Source organism: Salvelinus namaycush, chromosome 28 (genome assembly GCF_016432855.1).
Source record: "Salvelinus namaycush isolate Seneca chromosome 28, SaNama_1.0, whole genome shotgun sequence".
Taxonomy (NCBI): Eukaryota; Metazoa; Chordata; class Actinopteri; order Salmoniformes; family Salmonidae; genus Salvelinus; species Salvelinus namaycush.
The window spans coordinates 106,105-130,270 of NC_052334.1; the positions used below are offsets into that span (position 1 = coordinate 106,105).

Here is a 24,166-nt window from a genome sequence, read left to right on the forward strand (position 1 = left end):
ATGGTGTCACGCATGAATAAACAACATATCTATGGTGTCACGCATGAATAAACAACATATCTATGGTGTCACGCATGAATAAACATCATATCTATGGTGTCACGCATGAATAAACAACATATCTATGGTGTCACGCATGAATAAACAACATATCTATGGTGTCACGCATGAATAAACAACATATCTATGGTGTCACGCATGAATAAACAACATATCTATGGTGTCACGCATGAATAAACATCCTATCTATAGTGTCACGCATGAATAAACAACATATCTATGGTGTCACGCATGAATAAACATCATATCTATGGTGTCACGCATGAATAAACAACATATCTATGGTGTCACGCATGAATAAACAACATATCTATGGTGTCACGCATGAATAAACATCATGTCTATGGTGTCACGCATGAATAAACAACATATCTATGGTGTCACGCATGAATAAACAACATATCTATGGTGTCACGCATGAATAAACAACATATCTATGGTGTCACGCATGAATAAACAACATATATATGGTGTCACGCATGAATAAACAACATATCTATGGTGTCACGCATGAATAAACATCATATGATTGGTGTCACGCATGAATAAACAACATATCTATAGTGTCACATATGAATAAACAACATATCTATGGTGTCACGCATGAATAAACATCATATCTATGGTGTCAAGCATGAATAAACAACATATCTATGGTGTCACGCATGAATAAACAACATATCTATGGTGTCACGCATGAATAAACATCATATCTATGGTGTCACGCATGAATAAACAACATATCTATGGTGTCACGCATGAATAAACAACATATCTATGGTGTCACGCATGAATAAACATCATATCTATGGTGTCACGCATGAATAAACATCATATCTATGGTGTCACGCATGAATAAACATCATATCTATGGTGTCACGCATGAATAAACAACATATCTATGGTGTCACGCATGAATAAACAACATATCTATGGTGTCACGCATGAATGAACATCATATCTATGGTGTCACGCATGAATAAACAACATATCTATGGTGTCACGCATGAATAAACAACATATCTATGGTGTCACGCATGAATAAACATATCTATGGTGTCACGCATGAATAAACATCATATCTATGGTGTCACGCATGAATAAACATCATATCTATGGTGTCACGCATGAATAAACATCATATCTATGGTGTCACGCATGAATAAACAACATATCTATGGTGTCACGCATGAATAAACAACATATCTATGGTGTCACGCATGAATAAACATCATATCTATGGTGTCACGCATGAATAAACAACATATCTATGGTGTCACGCATGAATAAACATATCTATGGTGTCACGCATGAATAAACAACATATCTATAGTGTCACGCATGAATAAACAACATATCTATGGTGTCACTTATGAATAAACATCATATATATAGTGTCACGCATGAATAAACAACATATCTATGGTGTCACGCATGAATAAACAACATATCTATGGTGTCACGCATGAATAAACAACATATCTATAGTGTCACGCATGAATAAACATCATATCTATGGTGTCACGCATGAATAAACAACATATCTATGGTGTCACGCATGAATAAACAACATATATATGGTGTCACGCATGAATAAACATCATATCTATGGTGTCACGCATGAATAAACAACATATCTATGGTGTCACGCATGAATAAACATCATATCTATGGTGTCACGCATGAATAAACATCATATATACGGTGTCACGCATGAATAAACAACATATCTATTGTGTCACGCATGAATAAACATCATATCTATGGTGTCACGCATGAATAAACAACATATCTATAGTGTCACGCATGAATAAACATCATATCTATGGTGTCACGCATGAATAAACAACATATCTATGGTGTCACGCATGAAAAAACAACATATCTATGGTGTCACGCATGAATAAACAACATATATAGGGTGTCACGCATGAATAAACATCATATCTATGGTGTCACGCATGAATAAACAACATATCTATGGTGTCACGCATGAATAAACATCATATCTATGGTGTCACGCATGAAAAAACAACATATCTATGGTGTCACGCATGAATAAACAACATATATAGGGTGTCACGCATGAATAAACATCATATCTATGGTGTCACGCATGAATAAACAACATATCTATGGTGTCACGCATGAATAAACATCATATCTATGGTGTCACGCATGAATAAACAACATATCTATGGTGTCACGCATGAATAAACATCATATCTATGGTGTCACGCATGAATAAACAACATATCTATAGTGTCACGCATGAATAAACAACATATCTATGGTGTCACGCATCAATAAACAACATATCTACAGTGTCACGCATGAATAAACAACATATCTATGGTGTCACGCATGAATAAACAACATATCTATGGTGTCACGCATGAATAAACATCATATCTACGGTGTCACGCATGAATAAACATCATATCTATGGTGTCACGCATGAATAAACATCATATCTATGGTGTCACGCATGAATAAACAACATATATATAGTGTCACGCATGAATAAACAACATATCTATAGTGTCACGCATGAATAAACATCATATCTATGGTGTCACGCATGAATAAACAACATATATATGGTGTCACTCATGAATAAACATCATATCTATTGTGTCACGCATGAATAAACAACATATCTATGGTGTCACGCATGAATAAACTTCATATATATAGTGTCACGCATGAATAAACAACATATCTATGGTGTCACGCATGAATAAACAACATATCTATGCTGTCACGCATGAATAAACAACATATCTATGGTGTCACGCATGAATAAACATCATATCTATGGTGTCACGCATGAATAAACAACATATCTATGGTGTCACGCATGAATAAACAACATATCTATGGTGTCACGCATGAATAAACAACATATCTATGGTGTCACGCATGAATAAACAACATATCTATGGTGTCACGCATGAATAAACATCATATCTATGGTGTCACGCATGAATAAACAACATATCTATGGTGTCACGCATGAATAAACAACATATCTATGGTGTCACGCATGAATAAACAACATATCTATGGTGTCACGCATGAATAAACAACATATCTATGGTGTCACGCATGAATAAACATCCTATCTATAGTGTCACGCATGAATAAACAACATATTTATGGTGTCAAGCATGAATAAACAACATATCTATGGTGTCACGCATGAATAAACAACATATCTATGGTGTCACGCATGAATAAACAACATATTTATGGTGTCACGCATGAATAAACATCATATCTACGGTGTCACGCATGAATAAACAACATATATACGGTGTCACGCATGAATAAACAACATATCTACGGTGTCAAACATGAATAAACATCATATCTATGGTGTCACGCATGAATAAACAACATATCTATGGTGTCACGCATGAATAAACAACATATCTATGGTGTCACGCATGAATAAACATCATATCTATGGTGTCACGCATGAATAAACAACATATCTATGGTGTCACGCATGAATAAACATCATATCTATGGTGTCACGCATGAATAAACAACATATATATGGTGTCACGCATGAATAAACAACATATCTATGGTGTCACGCATGAATAAACATCATATCTATGGTGTCACGCATGAATAAACAACATATCTATGGTGTCACGCATGAATAAACAACATATCTATGGTGTCACGCATGAATAAACAACATATCTATGGTGTCACGCATGAATAAACAACATATATATGGTGTCACGCATGAATAAACAACATATATATGGTGTCACGCATGAATAAACAACATATATATGGTGTCACGCATGAATAAACAACATATATATGGTGTCACGCATGAATAAACATCATATCTATGGTGTCACGCATGAATAAACAACATATCTATGGTGTCACGCATGAATAAACATCATATATATGGTGTCACGCATGAATAAACAACATATCTATGGTGTCACGCATGAATAAACAACATATCTATGGTGTCACGCATGAATAAACAACATATCTATGGTGTCACGCATCAATAAACAACATATCTATGGTGTCACGCATGAATAAACATCATATCTATAGTGTCACGCATGAATAAACAACATATCTATGGTGTCACGAATGAATAAACATCATATCTATGGTGTCACGCATGAATAAACAACATATATATGGTGTCACGAATGAATAAACATCATATCTATGGTGTCACGCATGAATAAACAACATATCTATGGGGTCACGCATGAATAAACAACATATCTATGGTGTCACGCATGAATAAACAACATATCTATGGTGTCACGCATGAATAAACATCATATATATGGTGTCACGCATGAATAAACAACATATCTATGGTGTCACGCATGAATAAACAACATATCTATGGTGTCACGCATGAATAAACAACATATCTATGGTGTCACGCATCAATAAACAACATATCTATGGTGTCACGCATGAATAAACATCATATCTATAGTGTCACGCATGAATAAACAACATATCTATGGTGTCACGAATGAATAAACAACATATCTATGGTGTCACGAATGAATAAACATCATATCTATGGTGTCACGCATGAATAAACAACATATCTATGGGGTCACGCATGAATAAACATCATATCTATAGTGTCACGCATGAATAAACATATCTATGGTGTCACGCATGAATAAACATCATATATATGGTGTCACGCATGAATAAACAACATATCTATGGTGTCAAGCATGAATATACAACATATCTATGGTGTCACGCATGAATAAACATCATATCTATAGTGTCACGCATGAATAAACATCATATCTATGGTGTCACGCATGAATAAACATCATATCTATGGTGTCACGCATGAATAAACAACATATCTATGGTGTCACGCATGAATAAACAACATATCTATGGTGTCACGCATGAATAAACAACATATCTATGGTGTCACGCATGAATAAACAACATATCTATGGTGTCACGCTACACAGATTCTTTCTATTCATAAAAAGAAGACAGGCTGGGCCTTTCTCCTCCTGTCAATAACTGCTTTGCATTTGATCATAATGATATACTGTAAATGTGCTCTGTAATTATATATTTTTCAGTGATTGGGCTTAAGGGATAGACCAGACCCTGGCATGATCATCAAACAACTGCACATCAATGGTCAACTTGCGGCCAGCTGGAAGTCCTTCCAAATTCACATCCTTCTCTAAAATACCACATTTTCACAACACTTTTAAAAAATACATTTAAAAAAAAAAAGTGTTAATTTTATTTTAGCTAGATATGTATTCCATTAGAACAGCTCATACAAGTGATTCAATCCCTTGTTGTGTCAATAGAAGAATTTACGCCAGTAATGTAGAGCAGCAGCAAATGCTTGACCGGAATTGGAAAGTCTAACCAAGAACTGAATGTAGCAAGCAGGCTCATCATAACTCTACAAACTGCCCTGGTTACTCCAGATACAGTATCAGACTCATCATAACTCTACAAACTGCCCTGGTTACTCCAGATACAGTATCAGACTCATCTTAACTCTACAATCTGCCCTGGTTACTCCAGATACAGTATCAGACTCATCATAACTCTACAAACTGCCCTGGTTACTCCAGATAAAGTATCAGACTCATCGTAACTCTACAAACTGCCCTGGTTACTCCAGATACAGAATCAGGCTCATCGTAACTCTACAAACTGCCCTGGTTACTCCAGATAAAGTATCAGACTCATCGTAACTCTACAAACTGCCCTGGTTACTCCAGATAAAGTATCAGACTCATCGTAACTCTACAAACTGCCCTGGTTACTCCAGATAAAGTATCAGACTCATCGTAACTTTCCAAACTGCCCTGGTTACTCCCGATAAAGTATCAGACTCATCGTAACTCTACAAACTGCCCTGGTTACTCCAGATAAAGTATCAGACTCATCGTAACTCTACAAACTGCCCTGGTTACTCCAGATACAGTATCAGACTCATCGTAACTCTACAAACTGCCCTGGTTACTCCAGATAAAGTATCAGACTCATCGTAACTCTACAAACTGCCCTGGTTACTCCAGATAAAGTATCAGGCTCATCGTAACTCTACAAACTGCCCTGGTTACTCCAGATAAAGTATCAGGCTCATCGTAATTCTACAAACTGCCCTGGTTACTCCAGATACAGAATCAGGCTCATCGTAACTCTACAAACTGCCCTGGTTACTCCAGATAAAGTATCAGGCTCATCGTAACTCTACAAACTGCCCTGGTTACTCCAGATAAAGTATCAGACTCATCGTAACTCTACAAACTGCCCTGGTTACTCCAGATACAGTATCAGACTCATTGTAACTCTACAAACTGCCCTGGTTACTCCAGATAAAGTATCAGGCTCATCGTAATTCTACAAACTGCCCTGGTTACTCCAGATACAGAATCAGGCTCATCGTAACTCTACAAACTGCCCTGGTTACTCCAGATAAAGTATCAGGCTCATTGTAACTCTACAAACTGCCCTGGTTACTCCAGATAAAGTATCAGACTCATCGTAACTCTACAAACTGCCCTGGTTACTCCAGATACAGTATCAGACTCATCGTAACTCTACAAACTGCCCTGGTTACTCCAGATAAAGTATCAGACTCATTGTAACTCTACAATCTGCCCTGGTTACTCCAGATACAGTATCAGACTCATCATAACTCTACAAACTGCCCTGGTTACTCCAGATAAAGTATCAGGCTCATCGTAACTCTACAAACTGCCCTGGTTACTCCAGATACAGAATCAGGCTCATCGTAACTCTACAAACTGCCCTGGTTACTCCAGATAAAGTATCAGACTCATCGTAACTCTACAAACTGCCCTGGTTACTCCAGATAAAGTATCAGAATCATCGTAACTCTACAAACTGCCCTGGTTACTCCAGATAAAGTATCAGACTCATCGTAACTCTACAAACTGCCCTGGTTACTCCAGATAAAGTATCAGGCTCATCGTAACTCTACAAACTGCCCTGGTTACTCCAGATACAGTATCAGACTCATCGTAACTCTACAAACTGCCCTGGTTACTCCAGATAAAGTATCAGACTCATTGTAACTCTACAATCTGCCCTGGTTACTCCAGATACAGTATCAGACTCATCATAACTCTACAAACTGCCCTGGTTACTCCAGATAAAGTATCAGGCTCATAGTAACTCTACAAACTGCCCTGGTTACTCCAGATACAGTATCAGACTCATTGTAACTCTACAATCTGCCCTGGTTACTCCAGATAAAGTATCAGACTCATTGTAACTCTACAAACTGCCCTGGTTACTCCAGATAAAGTATCAGACTCATTGTAACTCTACAAACTGCCCTGGTTACTCCAGATAAAGTATCAGGCTCATCGTAACTCTACAAACTGCCCTGGTTACTCCAGATAAAGTATCAGACTCATCGTAACTCTACAAACTGCTCTGGTTACTCCAGATAAAGTATCAGGCTCATTGTAACTCTACAAACTGCTCTGGTTACTCCAGATAAAGTATCAGGCTCATCGTAACTCTACAAACTGCCCTGGTTACTCCAGATACAGTATCAGACTCATCATAACTCTACAAACTGCCCTGGTTACTCCAGATAAAGTATCAGACTCATTGTAACTCTACAATCTGCCCTGGTTACTCCAGATACAGTATCAGACTCATTGTAACTCTACAAACTGCCCTGGTTACTCCAGATAAAGTATCAGGCTCATCGTAACTCTACAAACTGCTCTGGTTACTCCAGATAAAGTATCAGTTGGAAATCTCCTTCCTTAAACTCATCACCAAGCTGGTTTTGCAGCAATGTTAGTCACCCATTTAAGCATATCATTGCATACAAGTGTTTTAGAGGTGAGTCATGAACATTAGTTGGAGGTGAGCAGATGTATCAGGCCCATAGCGTCCACAGAGTCATATGCCCCCTCACATTTGTCCTGTTAAAAAAATAAGTATATATTGTTTTGTTGTTGTTTCTCTGTAATAATACTAGCCACCTAGCAATTTTATGAAGTTGGCTTTAGCTAGCCCAGATATATTCCAATCTCCCAACATCATAACTAGCTACCAAGAGGCAATTTCAGGCTATCAATGAAGTTAGAGTAGCTAGCTTGTCTAACTATTTTGCCTGCTGGCAATGTTGGTAGACTTTAGAAAAGCAAACAGTTACTGAATAAGACTGCCCATTCCCCTCAGATTTTGTGTGCATGACGCCCCTGAACGTGATCCAGTGGTATGAGTCTCTCTCTCTGGTCTCTCTCTCTCTGGTCTCTCTCTCTCTGGTCTCTCTCTCTCCCTGGTCTCTCTCTCTCTCTCTGGTCTCTCTCTCTCTCTCTGGTCTCTCTCTCTCTCTCTGGTCTCTCTCTCTCTGGTGTCTTTTGTCTCTCTCTCTCTCTCTCTAGTCTCTTCAAATCAAATCAAATCAAATTTTAGGCACATTTCTTGGCCCAACTTACCCGGGGTATGGGGTAAGTTGAAGCGAGGAACAGGGTAAGTTAAGCCGCTTACAAATGTCTGTACTGAATTAAATATTACCACTACCTTTTTAAAATCACATCTCTATTTCCCAAACACAATTACAATCGCCTTTTTGTCTTTTAAGCATTTTAAGCATTTTTAAACACAGGCTTAACACCTAACAAACACTTTGTACTTTTTAAAACACTTAACACAGGCCAGGCCCTGCTGTTACCTCATATCCCAGTGATAATGCTTGCATTACGCCTGGGGGAAAAAACACTTGAATTTGCTCAACTTGCCATGGCTCAACTTCCCCCAAGGCAAACATTTTGACTATATTAGCCCATTCAGCTAGAAGGATGCACTTTCATAATAGGTTTTTTGGACCTCATATTGAAGCTGATAGAGACCACAACTGATGTATAGAACAATCTTAAAACGATCTACTTTGGTTTAGATAGAAGCATCATGAAACCTTTAACACAATACATTCATTTGACCTGGTTGAACACCTTTTGTTTTTTGTTGACCTAACTTGCTTACCACTTTTCCATGTGCATTCTTACTTCACAGATTCCATGAAATTATTACGTCTTCCTAAATAGTTGGTCAAATGATTCATTTGGTGTATGGTTTCCTAGAAACAAGGATGGCCCCATTTACCACACTCTCCCCTAACAAGAACAGAAATTACATAGAGAGAGGAAACATGATTGACAGTAATTACAGCGGTGTATTTTTTAATAAGTATACACTGACTTTGTATACCTCTCATACCTTTATTCATCCCAAATACATTGAACTGAAGTACAATGATATTCACAAAGATAAAAGGCGTTGCAGGGGTAACAGTAGCTAAAATATACAGGATAAAAAGCATGAAAACATAGAGAAAAAATTAAACACAGGCCAATGTCTTCATGGAGGATCTCTTGCTTCTCGTCTTAGCTGAAGTTGTCTGAAAATAAATTGGGAAATACAATGTGTATTCAATGTGTATTTCCTCAGGCTATGCAATCACTCATAGACATTATTCCTATTTAAAATTCACAAATGACTGCAGGCGACATCGGGCTTTCACACTTTTCCCCCCACAATGGTGTTGCTTTAAGAGTACCAGTGGGGGGGGGGGGGGGGGGCAGTTAAGAACCAAGGCAAGATGACACAGAAGTTAATACAGGGTGAGACAGATAATACTGGGTGGATTAGATTTTCACTGGTAGTATCCTTGGTTACATCACAGAATTCAATATTTTTTGATTGGATGGAAGACTGATTTCCTCTCACTAACTACTGGTATTACGTTTCTCTTCAACTTGGCTTCTGATTGCAATCCTGTGATTCTGGTGCAGCGTAGTGGTGTAAAGTACTTAATTTTAAGGAAAGGGTCACCCATTTTGAAAGTTATATTGTTGTTTTTGTGTGCATCTCTTAGAGATGTTCTATTGATTCCCTGGGTCATTTCATGTTTTCGTGTGTATCTGAGTTATTAGTGTTCAAGCAGGCAGATATCCAGCTGGTATGACGTAGTACTGTGGTAAACTTTACCACAGTACTACGTCATACTGAGAGAGACTTTACCACAGTACTACGTCATACTGAGAGAGACTTTACCACAGTACTACGTCATACTGAGAGAGACTTTACCACAGTACTACGTCATACTGAGAGAGACTTTACCACAGTACTACGTCATACTGAGAGAGACTTTACCACAGTACTACGTCATACTGAGAGAGACGTTTACCACAGTACTACGTCATACTGAGAGAGACGTTTAACACAGTACTACGTCATACTGAGAGAGACTTTACCACAGTACTACGTCATACTGAGAGAGACGTTTAACACAGTACTATGTCATACTGAGAGAGACGTTTAACACAGTACTACATCATACTGAGAGAGACGTTTAACACAGTACTACGTCATACTGAGAGAGACGTTTAACACAGTACTACGTCATACTGAGAGAGACTTTACCACAGTACTACGTCATACTGAGAGAGACTTTACCACAGTACTACATCATACTGAGAGAGACGTTTAATAACACAGTACTACGTCATACTGAGAGACGTTTAACACAGTACTACGTCATACTGAGAGAGACTTTACCACAGTACTACGTCATACTGAGAGAGACTTTACCACAGTACTACGTCATACTGAGAGAGACTTTACCACAGTACTACGTCATACTGAGAGAGACTTTACCACAGTACTACGTCATACTGAGAGAGACTTTACCACAGTACTACGTCATACTGAGAGAGACGTTTAACACAGTACTACGTCATACTGAGAGACGTTTAACACAGTACTACGTCATACCGAGAGAGACGTTTACCACAGTACTACGTCATACTGAGAGAGACGTTTACCACAGTACTACGTCATACTGAGAGAGACTTTACCACAGTACTACGTCATACTGAGAGAGACGTTTAACACAGTACTACGTCATACTGAGAGAGACGTTTAATAACACAGTACTACGTCATACTGAGAGACGTTTAACACAGTACTACGTCATACTGAGAGAGACTTTACCACAGTACTACGTCATACTGAGAGAGACTTTACCACAGTACTACGTCATACTGAGAGAGACGTCTCTCTCACTACCCTGGAAGTTAATAGGAACACAACTTTTAGATCTCTAAAACGTCTATCATACGTGTCAGATTTCAATACTGGCCGACGTCAAAACTCGGGAGGACGTCTTCTCTCAAATGAGCCATTGATCATATTGTTGCGATATTCCTACCTGAAGAAATGTGTAATTTAACAAAGGGTCAAGCACATTTCTCCTATTTGTCTGCCTCTTCAGTCCAGGATGCATTGCATGGTGCCGTTGCCAGAGATAGAAAGGAGGTAAGAATCAACTGAATGAAAGAACGTACAACGCCCCACCCAGCCGACTGTCGACCAATCGCGTTCATGTTGTCATGCTGCGCTACATGTTGCTAAGCTAATCGTCACGCAACCCCTTCTCAAAGTCAGTGTATATGTCGAGAAACTTTACTATTTTCCTCTAATATACGTAATGTCACGGTTCCAAAGCTATACGATATTACAGATAGCAAGTTAATTATCTTCCATCTCGGAAAAGATTTGTAATGTTGTACTTCTAATGTTGGGTTTTTGAGCTAGCGCCCAATAGACTCCCATTCACTCCTCAAAGGAGAGCGCTCTTTGTCCCAGAATCGCCCAGAATGAACCGTGCAGCCCATTGATGTACCATTGACGTTTTCCATCTCCTCAAAAGTATATCTGCCATTGCTAATGTTAGACCCACATCAATCTACAGGTTGGTGAGATTGTAGACTCTTAAATTGATGGTGCAGTTTGTTTGACCGATTTTACAGCTAACTAGCTACTTGACATACTGATATTGTCTTCAGTATTATTGTGTGTAGCTACGTTTGCTAGCAAGCTACCTAGCTAGCTAGCTAGTCAGCCAGCCCATAAAGAGATCATTGCATTGTGGATTTTGCAGTCAACTTGAGCTGCAACAGATTTCAACAAAGATTTTCCATGTTGCTACCAATCTTATTATGACGGCAAAATTAAACATTTGTTCACAAAAAATATTAGTCTCACATATTAGTGTTATTTAACACTCTACATTAATGAGGGGTTCTGGGTGGATTCTGTCCTTTAAATAGAAAATAGTTTGAAGTATTACTTAAGTCGTTTTTTGGGGTATCTGTACTTTACTTTACTATTTATATTTTTGACAACTTTTAACTTTACTTCACTACATTCCTAAAGAAAATAATATTTTTTACTCCATACATTTTCCCTGACACCCAAAAGTACTCTTTACATTTCGAATGCTCGGGCAGGACAGCAATATGGTCCAATTCACACACCTATCAATTTGACACACCTATCAATATGACACACCTATCAATATAACACGTTGTCATCTGCCTCTGATCTGGCAGACTCACTAAACCACAAATACTGTGATTGTAAATGACATCATACCTGGGCTAGGCTCCTCTCTCCAGGCCTCCAAGTTCATCGATGGTATATTGTCACACAAGAGAAACCCGTCAGGGTATTTCCCAAACCTGAAGGGGTCAAGAGGGGCCTCTTTCACTTCACTGTTGTCACAGATCACGCGAGATAGAGAGTGCCTTAGAAGTTCCACCCTCTGACCCTGTGTAAACACACCCTCACTCTCCCACCAGAACCTGAAAAAAAAACATACAGTAATTGATAATAATAATCAGTCCAATATAGTCAAAAGAAGGCTTCAGAATATAGCATACTTAGGGGTCCAAGCATCAAATACTACAACAATAGTACAACAGTGTACCTACTACCAGTTACCTTCCAAACCCCCTCCATGGTTATAGTCTATGTTTTCTACGTAGCATCTGTTCACGTGTTTCAAAAAACTCACCTGTCCCCATCTCGAATCATCTTTATCTGTTTTCCAATGAGACATGAAAAGAGTGGACCAGTCCTGGAGCCAGACAGAGGTTCCTCTACCAGTCCTCCTAGCCACACGTCAATGTTGTCAGGATGTCTAAACAGGTCCATGATCTTCCCAACAACACTTGCATCCTTTACAACTTCTCTGAAGTCGTCTTGAGTCTCTATTCTGTCAAGTCCACAGAACGTCCTCCAGTCATTGTAACCTGGGACGTAATTATGGTGCAATTACATTATGCCTGCTTACTAGAGGATTCAAAACAGATCTTCACAGTGGAGTTGTGCAGAGCGATTAATACCTTTTTGTATTTTGGTTGGATTTCAATGAGATTAGTTTAAATTGTCCTAATTATTGACTCCTGTTTATGGGTAACACTGACCTGGAAGTCCATGGTCACGTCCCCTCTGCAGGTTGAGTGCGGCCAAGTCCAAACCCCCTGGGACAGTAAGCACAACCAGTCTCTCTGTCAGCTCCTCTGTCAGTAGGTTTTCTGGGGTCACTGCTGTCGCCGGCGTCCCCAACAGACCTCGGAGGACTGGCTCTAGTCCACCTTTCGTGAAGGTAAAAATATGACAACATTTCACAATACACTTTCCACTATAAACACATTATTCTCCGCAAATACTTCCAGTCAAATTAGTTCTAGGGTAGTTATGTAAGTTTCACATGCCTCCAGCAGAGCTAGTTGTGTGAATATGATCCCTTTCATTGCAATAAAATGCATATCTGTGGGGCTAAATCATTCAGTCTTGCTAGTAACCACTGAGAACTGGCTTTGGCTGGTATAGTTATGCATCACTTTGGATGTTCAGTAATGTATTCTGGAGCAGCTCACATGATTATTCCTATTTAAAATTCCAAATAACAGTTCCAAGTCTCTGTCAGATTAACAATATCCTATGAACAGTGCTAAAAGTACTAGAACTTTAAAAAGGGAGTCCCCATGGCAACTGTAGTAAGGTACATGTAGTTATAGACGTCAGAGGTTACATTAAGTAGAGGTCGCCAGTCTGGGTATGTACTGCACAAAAACATCATGCTGTATAGCCTGAAATGAGACTCCTGTGATAGCCTTTACCAAAACAGAGGTGGGGACACCCTTTCTTATTGTTTAATCTAAGGATTGGCCCTTTTAAGTATGCAACAGTCCACCCTATTAGTTCCAATAGTCATTTATTTATTTATTAAATTTAACCTTTATTTAACTAGGCAAGTCAGTTCAGAACAAATTCTTATTGACAATGACAGACTACCGGGGAACAGTTGGTTAACTGCCTTGTTCAGGGGCAGAACGACAGATTTTTACCTTGTCAGCTCGGGGATTCAATCCAGCAACCTTTCGGTTATTGGCCCTACAGCTCTAACCGCTAGGCTACCTGCCACCACGAAATATGTAAGCAGCATATGAGAATACCAACCCTCTTTGACGAGTCGCCAGGGACTGAAGAAAGTCTTATGCAGACTCAAAGAGGAGAAGCGTTCATGTTCCTGGAAGCTCTGGTTGAGTCTCCGGAGAACTGAGGGAATAGTGGCATGGCCAAATCGGAATGCAGCAGTAGAGAACACATTGGAGGCTGAGGGCTCTGTAGTTGGATCATAGCCCCCATAGGGACCAATGTAAAGATCAAAAGCCTCTTTTCCAATGATTTTGGGAACATAATCCCTGGTGGTTATAATCTGGGGGCAAATACAGAACAAAGCAAAAGGAGACCGTTAGTTAATTATTTTTTTTAAGAATACATTTTGCAATCTACAAGTTTCTATGTCCATTCCATTAAAATATATATACATTTCCTGTAGTCCAAGTTGGAACAGGACAGGTTACCCTCAGGGTTCAAATTAATGCACTGCCACCAGATATCCTTGCAGAAAATTTGCAAGATTATCTAGGACAGGCTGTATACATTCATCTGAATATATTCTACTGAGATGGTATTTTGGGATATCTTATGCGAGCTTGAAGATATTGTTTATTTGTTTCCCATGTGGTTAACCTCATAAAATGTAATTTGGCCTCAATATAAATAATGTATGGTGTCATTTTGGAGTCACTTTTATTGTAAATAAGAATATAATACGTTTCTTAACACTTCGACATTAATTTTGGATGCTACCAGGATTATGGATCATCATGAATGAATCCTGAATAATGATGAGTGAGAAAGTTACAGATGCACATATATCATGCCCCCAAGACATGCTAACGTCTCACCATTACAATAACAGGGGAGGTTAGCATTTTATATCATACCCCCAAGACATGCTAACCTCTCACCATTACAATAACAGGGGAGGTTAGCATTTTATATCATACCCCCAAGACATGCTAACCTCTCACCATTACAATAACAGGGGAGGTTAGCATTTTATATCATACCCCCAAGACATGCCAACCTCTCACCATTACAATAACAGTGGAGGTTAGCATTTTATATCATACCCCCAAGACATGCTAACCTCTCACCATTACAATAACAGGGGAGGTTAGCATTTTATATCATAACCCCCAAGACATGCTAACCTCTCACCATTACAATAACAGGGGAGGTTAGCATTTTATATCATACCCCCAAGACATGCTAACCTCTCACCATTACAATAACAGGGGAGGTTAGCATTTTATATCATAACCCCCAAGACATGCTAACCTCTCACCATTACAATAACAGGGGAGGTTAGCATTTTATATCATAACCCCCAAGACATGCTAACCTCTCACCATTACAATAACAGGGGAGGTTAGCATTTATGTGGGGGTATGACATTTGTGTCTGTAACTTTCTCCCTCATCATTATTCACAATTCATTCAGCATTATCTGTAATCCTGGTAGCATCCACATTTATGTAGAAGTGTTCATTTACATTGAAAGTGACTCCAAAATGAAGAAAAAAAATACATTATTTACCATTCATTTCTATTGGGCAGAAAATAATCTGAAACACAACTAAAACACAGAGTAAATGCATCCAACACATGTGTAGATTCACAAGCTTGATGTAGTCTATACGTGTTGTGAATATGGGACCAAATACTTCCCTTTTACTACTTTAATACACATAAGTGAATTTGTCCCAATACTTTTTCTCCCCTAAAATGGGGGGACTGTGTACAAAAAGTGCTATAATTTCACAACAGTTCACCTGATATGGATGAAAATACCCTCAATCTGCACTTTAAAATCATAGTCATTGGTTTATTTCAAATCCACATTTTTGGAGTATAGAGCCATGAGAAGAAGAAATGCTTCACCGTCCAAATAATTACAGAGGACACTGTATCACACACAGAGACACTGCAGTATGTACAGGGCACTGTATCACACACAGAGACACTGCAGTATGTACAGGGCACTGTATCACACACAGAGACACTGCAGTATGTACAGGGCACTGTATCACACACAGAGACACTGCAGTATGTACAGGGCACTGTATCACACACAGAGACACTGCAGTATGTACAGGGCACTGTATCACACACAGAGACACTGCAGTATGTACAGGGCACTGTATCACACACAGAGACACTGCAGTATGTACAGGGCACTGTATCACACACAGAGACACTGCAGTATGTACAGGGCACTGTATCACACACAGAGACACTGCAGTATGTACAGGGCACTGTATCACACAGAGACATTGCAGTATGTACAGGGCACTATATAACACACAGAGACATTGCAGTATGTACAGGGCACTATATAACACACAGAGACATTGCAGTAGATACAGGGCACTATATAACACACAGAGACATTGCAGCAGATACAGGGCACTGTATCACACACAGAGACAATGCAGCAGATACAGGGCACTATATAACACACAGAGACATTGCAGCAGATACAGGGCACTGTATCACACACAGAGACATTGCAGCAGATACAGGGCACTGTATCACACACAGAGACATTGCAGCAGATACAGGGCACTGTATCACACAGAGACACTGCAGTATGTACAGGGCACTATATAACACACAGAGACATTGCAGTAGATACAGGGCACTATATAACACACAGAGACATTGCAGCAGATGCAGGGCACTGTATCACACACAGAGACATTGCAGCAGATACAGGGCACTGTATCACACACAGAGACATTGCAGCAGATACAGGGCACTGTATCACACAGAGACACTGCAGTATGTACAGGGCACTATATAACACACAGAGACATTGCAGTAGATACAGGGCACTATATAACACACAGAGACATTGCAGCAGATACAGGGCACTGTATCACACACAGAGACATTGCAGCAGATACAGGGCACTATATAACACACAGAGACATTGCAGCAGATACAGGGCACTATATAACACACAGAGACATTGCAGCAGATACAGGGCACTATATAACACACAGAGACATTGCAGCAGATACAGGGCACTGTATCACACACAGAGACATTGCAGCAGATACAGGGCACTGTATCACACACAGAGACAATGCAGCAGATACAGGGCACTATATAACTCAGAGACATTGCAGTAGATACAGGGCACTATATAACACACAGAGACATTGCAGCAGATACAGGGCACTATATAACACACAGAGACATTGCAGCAGATACAGGGCACTATATAACACACAGAGACATTGCAGCAGATACAGGGCACTATATAACACACAGAGACATTGCAGCAGATACAGGGCACTGTATCACACACAGAGACAATACAGCATGTACAGTATATGAGGCCTTGCTCTCTTCACATTTTACAAGACAGTCAATTTGATCATCTTATAGAAAATCAACCCTTTCGGAGACTTTGTTGAAACAATTGTATTCTGGTTGGTGTTTAGCTTCTCTCTGACAAGACATCATATGTTCTCTCCCTGGCATTTCAATGGAAGGAGACCTGGGTTGCGCTTAGCCTTACAGATTCTTCTTTGACCAATATAATGCCGCTTTTATCCAGCTGAGATAGGGGGAAAAGTATTTAGTAGTCTACCTGGCCTTTAATCTAGATAATTCCCTGTCCCTGTGGTCGGAGGGATTCCTAAGCAGTAAAACGAACACCATGAGAGTTATAGTGTTATCCTTATATCCACTCTGGGATTACCATTTGGGCCATTTTCTATCACATTTTGAAATGACAGAAGTACATGCAGGCGATTCAGTTCACCTTATTCTATGTCAGATGGACTAAGCAAGCAGGTTGATCCCCTTTTGACTTTCAAAACTGACTTTCGACCAGAAAAGATAAGAACTGAATGCAACAATATCAACGATTTTACAGTTTACAGTTAATTTAAGGAAATCAGTCAATTTAAATAACTTCATTACGCCCTAATCTATGGATGTAACATTACTGGGCAGGGGCACAGCCATGAGTGGGCCTGGGAGGGCATAGTCCCACCCACTGGGGAGCTTGCCCAGCCACTGGGGAGCCAGGCCCAGCCACTGGGGAGCCAGGCCCAGCCACTGGGGAGCCAGGCCCAGCCACTGGGGAGCCAGGCCCAGCCAATCAAAAGGAGTTTTTCCCCTCAAAAGGGCTTTATGACAGACAGATATGCTCCTCAGTCGATCCTGCAGGTGAAGAAGCCGGATGTGGAGGTCCTGGGCTGGCGTGATTACACCTGGTCTGTGGTTGTGAGGCCAGTTGGACGTTCTGCCAAATTCTCTAAAACAATGTTGGAGGTGGCTTATGGTAGAAAAATCAACATACAAAGCTCTGTTGGACAATCCTGTAGTCAGCATGCAGATTGCATGCTCCCTCAAAACATGATACATCTGTGGCATTGTGTTGTGTGACAAAACTGCACATTTTAGAGTGGCCTTTTATTGTCCCCCAGCACAAGGTGCACCTGTGTAATGATCATGCTGTTTAATCAGCTTCTTGATATGCCACACCTGTCAGGTGGATGGATTTTCTTGGCAAAGGAGAACTGTTCACTAACAGGGATGTTCATTAACAGAAATAAGCTTCTTGTGCATATGGAAAAATGTGGGGATCTTTTATTTCAGCTCATGAAACATGGGACCAACACTTTACATGTTGCGTTTATATTTTTGTTCAGTATAATTGAATACATCTATTTTGTATTGACTACTGTAAGACCAATGGCCGTTTTTAAGAAGTTATTTGTGCACTTTAAATTCAAAACCCATTTCTGATACAGATCAGAACTCTGAATTAAGAGATTGACCTCTGACCTAAAAGGAATATCTTCTTACCTGGGTATTGCTAATATCACTCTGATAATCTCACTACAATAAGTAACACCATACATCAGGCGCCAGGAACTAGGGGTGCTGGGTCATCCCACAACAAAGCAAGGCTCCCCCAAAGTGAAAATACTACACGACTATGTATTTTAATACAATTCATACAATATTATCATGACGTTACATCATGTACAGTGGGACTTGCCTGGTGCAGAGCTCCGATGATCTTGCGGGCCTCTTGGTAAATAACCTCTGAGCTCCAGTGTGGGTTGAGGCCATTCAAGGCCTCTGCGATTCTATTGTGTTCTCTCATCCACAACGTGTGTAGAGCCACCAGAGTCAGAACTTCATTCACCCTGCTGTCCCCAGCCAGGAAACAATCCACCCTTTCCCCCTGAGGATCCCCTGGATCTTGGAAGCATGGAGACGGGGTGTTGGGGACAAAAGGCAGGTAGGGTCTGCCACTACGGTCAGTGAATCTGCTGTTGACAGCCAGCCGACCCTCAGTGTTTGAGAGGTCTCGAAGGGCACTCTGTAAATATGGGGTGTGGCCGTATACAGTGGATGCATCCAGGAAAGACGTGATTGAGTTCATTTGTTGACGTTGTAGCGCGTGTTTGATGTCCGCCGTCGCAGCCTGTGCATTACCGGAGAAGCAGGCTGGCGACGAACGAAAGAACGGCACACAGCTTCTGTTCCCAGACAGTTTGTCATCAGGGAATGTCTGTGAGAGAAAGAACACAACTTAGTTTCAGCCCCCAAAAAATGCACAGTTTATCATGTTATATAAGTGTTTTCCAAAAAGCTATACTTTACAACACTGCTGTCTCCCTAAAAAGGATTGGTAGGAGTTGGGAAGCAGACAGACAACTGATGTGAAAGCGTATTCATTAGGGTTAGGGTTAGGGTTAGGATACGAGTGGTTACCTCAATAGGGAAACAAGGGTTTATGTTTTCGCACGTCTTTAAACAGTCCAGTCCTCCCAAGAAAGCAGCTCTGCTTGTGCTTTGAGGAGTGAAGGATATGTCATGGTCGATGTACTGGCCCCAGTCCACTAGCATCTGACAATAAACAGCATCTAGCAACATGGGTTTGCTGGAGCTCTGCAGTATTTTCTTGCTGACTTCATGTACCTGGTAATGCAGTGGGGGAACATGACACAGTATGTTTAGATGATACATGTTGATATTTTTGGAGTTTGATGGTTCTAAACTCGTCCTCATAATAATAATAATGAATATTATATAATATAATTATATAATAATGAAGATATCGACAGCTTCACTGTTCACAAACACAAGTACACTGCAAGCATGACCGTAGCACATGTCCATATCTCTCAACAAAGATGACCTTTAAATAACCTCTTAGATGTAAAGTCCCCTGTTTAGAGGACCTGCATGGTTCTGGTACAGGTTTCAACCTGGCATATTTGCTTTTAAATCGATCTGTGGAAACCATAGATTGAAATGGCTTGCATTGAGCGATAGCGAGCGATATCCCTGGTTCTCACAGACACAGCAGTGTATATTTTCCACCTGTGGTATGTAGGATGTGAAATCTGACACCACTTGAAGGTGGGATGTCCCTCCTACCATTGAATTATCTCTTCAGACTATCCAACTACTTCTGGCTGAACACTAAGACACTGACAAAGCACATGCCGCGTTCATAAAGCTAGTCGAAACTAGGACTCTCAGAAACGTTTGACTTGCTAACTTGTATACCTTACAACCAGTTAGCACGTGAAAAATGTCACAGCTTCCTAGTTCCGACTAGCACGTGAACGCGGCAACATGCCTGCAATAGATACACACGGCGAGGCAGGGCTTAACATGCCCATGCCCCCCGAGTACAGTACAGACTCAGTACTCCCATTACTCCTGTGTTAAATTGACAACTTTACTCATTACCCGATAACGGCAGATTGTTTTCTGTTTTTTTATCATTCTATGAACATTTGGGATATGCTTGATAGGTTTAACGTACTTCCATGTTGTCGAAATCAACTACCTAAAAACACTTTCATTCTGAACGTAAAAATGTTTAGCATGAACAGATAGACTGTCGAATGGAATGTACGATCACGATTATCAGTCAAAGGGACGATTCTAACGAACTTTCTAAAACTATCTCAAACCTGCTGTTTGTTTGAACAATAGTAGGAGAAAAGACCAGCACATTCATTTTCACCAACTGCCCAAGGACCAGGTGAGAAGAACATCATGGTTTCAGGCTATTTACGCCACTATGATGATGATGGAAAGCTGTCTGGCTCTGGTTATTTGATAAATCTATGAGTGTTCGAAGCCCTTCATCGCTGGTATGTCGTTAACACCTGTTTGTATCTAAATAGCTATGTGTATTGCATACATCTTGCTAGTTAGCTTGTAGTAAGGACTAGTGAGCTGTATCCAACCAAATGACAGCTATAATATTCTTCGGCATTTGGATATTAATGCAAACCTGGATATTCCACCAACTAGGTGCTGTATTACCATAAGCTACTTTGGGCCATTTGGTAGTGTGGTCTCCCCAGCTGGTCTCCGGCTAGTTGAAAGGACATACAGTACCAGTCAAAAGTTTAGACACACCTCCTCATTATACAATTTTTCTTTATTTTTACTATTTTATACACTGTAGAATAATAGTTAAGACATCAGAACTATGAAATAACACATATGGAATCATGCAGTAACCCAGACAGTGTTAAAGAAATCAACATATATTGTATATTCGAGATTCATCAAAGTAGCCACCCTTTGCCTTGATGACGGCTTTAAACGCTCTTTGCATTCTCTCAACCAGCTTCATGAGGTAGTCACCTGGAATGCATTTCAATTAACAGGTGTGCCTTCTTAAAAGTTAATTTGTGGAATTTCTTTCCTTCTTAATGTGTTTCAGCCAATCAGTTGTGTTGTGACAAGGTAGGGATGGTATACAGAAGATAGCCCTATTTGGTAAAATACCAAGTCCATATTATGGCAAGAACAGCTCTTATAAGCAAAGAGAAACGACAGTCCATCATTACTTTAAGATATGAAGGTCAGTCAATATAGAAAATGTCAAGAACTTTCAAAGTTTCTTCATGTGCAGTCACAAAAAACATCAAGTGCTATGATGAAACTGGCTCTCATGACGACCACCACAGGAAGGGAAGACGCAACAAGAATAAACTTTTCTAAATACCTAGACCCTTCAAGGGCAGGCAAACACAGGAAGTAGTTACGCGACATATCTAAGACTAGCTAATTCAATCGAGATTAACTTCTCTCGCTAGCCAGCCAGCTAACGTCAGCTAACAGGCAAAAAAAGCTAGGGGTAAACAAACAGTGACAGCTCTATTAGCTTTACTGTCAGTGTGAGCAGGTCGGGTAAAACAACAGAGTGGCAGAAGACGTATCATGCAAATAATTTGCGCTACCGAGTGGGGCAGCAGTCTAAGGCACTGCATCTCAGTGCTAGAGGGATCACTACAGACCCTGGTTCGATTCACAACCGGTCGTGATTGGGAGTCCCGTACTGTAGGGTGGCGCACAATTGGCCCAGCATCGTCCGGGTTAGGGTTTGCCCGGGGTAGGCCGTCATCGTAAATAAAACAAATGTTCTAAACTGACTTGCCTAGTTAAATAAAGGTACAAAAAAAAAGAGCTGTTGTGACAACCAGGTATGTTAGTAATGACGCTGCTGAAAACATTAATTAAAACATCCAAAAAGTGCCAGTAGTTTGCTTAGGATGTTAAAGTTAGATGGGAGTACCGGGAGTACTCTACGGCTGTACCCTACCCGGGGCCGTGGTCATGTTAAGCAACTTCTTGCCGTGTACACTACCGTTCAAAAGTTTGGGGTCACTTACAAATGTCCTTGTTTTTGAAAGAAAATCACTTTTTTTGTCCATTAAAATAACATTAAATTGATCAGAAATACAGTGTAGACATTGTTAATGTTGTAAATGACTATTGTAGGTCGAAACGGCATATTTTGTTTATGGAATATCAACATAGGCGTACAGAGGCCCGTTATCAGCAACCATCACTCCTGTGTTCCAATGGCACGTTGTGTTAGCTAATCCAGGTTTATAATTTTAAAAGGCTAATTGATCATTAGAAAACCCTTTTGCAATTATGTTAGCACAACTGAAAACTGTTGTGCTAATTAAAGAAGCAATAAAACCGTGCTTCTTTAGACTAGTTGAGTATCTGGAGCATCAGAATTTGTGGGTTCGATTACAGGCTCAAAATGGCCAGAAACAAAGCACTTTCTTCTGAAACTCGTCAGTCTATTCTTGTTCTGAGAAATGAAGGCTATTCCATGTGAGAAATTGCCAAGAAAATGAAGATCTTGTACAACGCTGTGTACTACTCCCTTCACAGAACAGAGCAAACTGGCCCTAACCAGAATAAAAAGAGGGGTTTCCTTACATCATAGCACAGCGGGAGGAAGTGGTTTCGTCGCTCAGGAACATTCAGAGATCGCTTTATAGCCAGTAATCTAAAATAATTTGTAGATTTTAAACAAAAATACACTTTCTGTTTGTCATAGACGGAGGATTAATATAAGAAGATCGGCCGGTTCCTATTGAGGTCAGGGAGCCAAGCTGGAGCTCTGTGATGTTCACAGCGGTGGGGCAGATGTTTTGATCGAGAGAGACACTTAGAAAATATGAACAAATATGTATTTTACAGGTATAAGGAAGGTGAAATCATGTAGTTAGTAATTTTATCATTTGATTATGCTGTATTTAGAAAGCATATCAGTAATTTCAAATATTATTCATATAGTTTTGTTGAATAAGAAATATATATCAAATATTTTTTATTTTATCATAGTTGTATTTACTTGAGCTTGTGTCCTCAAAAGTGACTATACCTCAACAATTTACAACTATTTTTTTTAAATCAGAAAGGTGAGATTTTAATCTTTCTTGGAGTATGTAGCATTACTAGTTATTGTTTATGACCCTCTCGTGATAAA

General features: G+C 39.8%; 1 protein-coding gene across 1 annotated transcript in view; it reads right to left on the minus strand.

Annotated features, from left to right (window-relative positions):
* Positions 1-24,166, minus strand: part of LOC120022964 (thyroid peroxidase-like) — an 88,162-nt gene that overhangs the window by 55,517 nt on the left and 8,479 nt on the right. The window contains exons 5-10 of the mRNA XM_038966923.1: positions 20,119-20,325; positions 19,397-19,915; positions 14,425-14,683; positions 13,386-13,556; positions 12,974-13,211; positions 12,553-12,761 (exon numbers count right to left, since the gene is read on the minus strand). Of these exons, the coding sequence (XP_038822851.1) occupies positions 12,553-12,761; positions 12,974-13,211; positions 13,386-13,556; positions 14,425-14,683; positions 19,397-19,915; positions 20,119-20,325 (1,603 nt within the window). The remainder of the gene's footprint in view (positions 1-12,552; positions 12,762-12,973; positions 13,212-13,385; positions 13,557-14,424; positions 14,684-19,396; positions 19,916-20,118; positions 20,326-24,166) is intronic.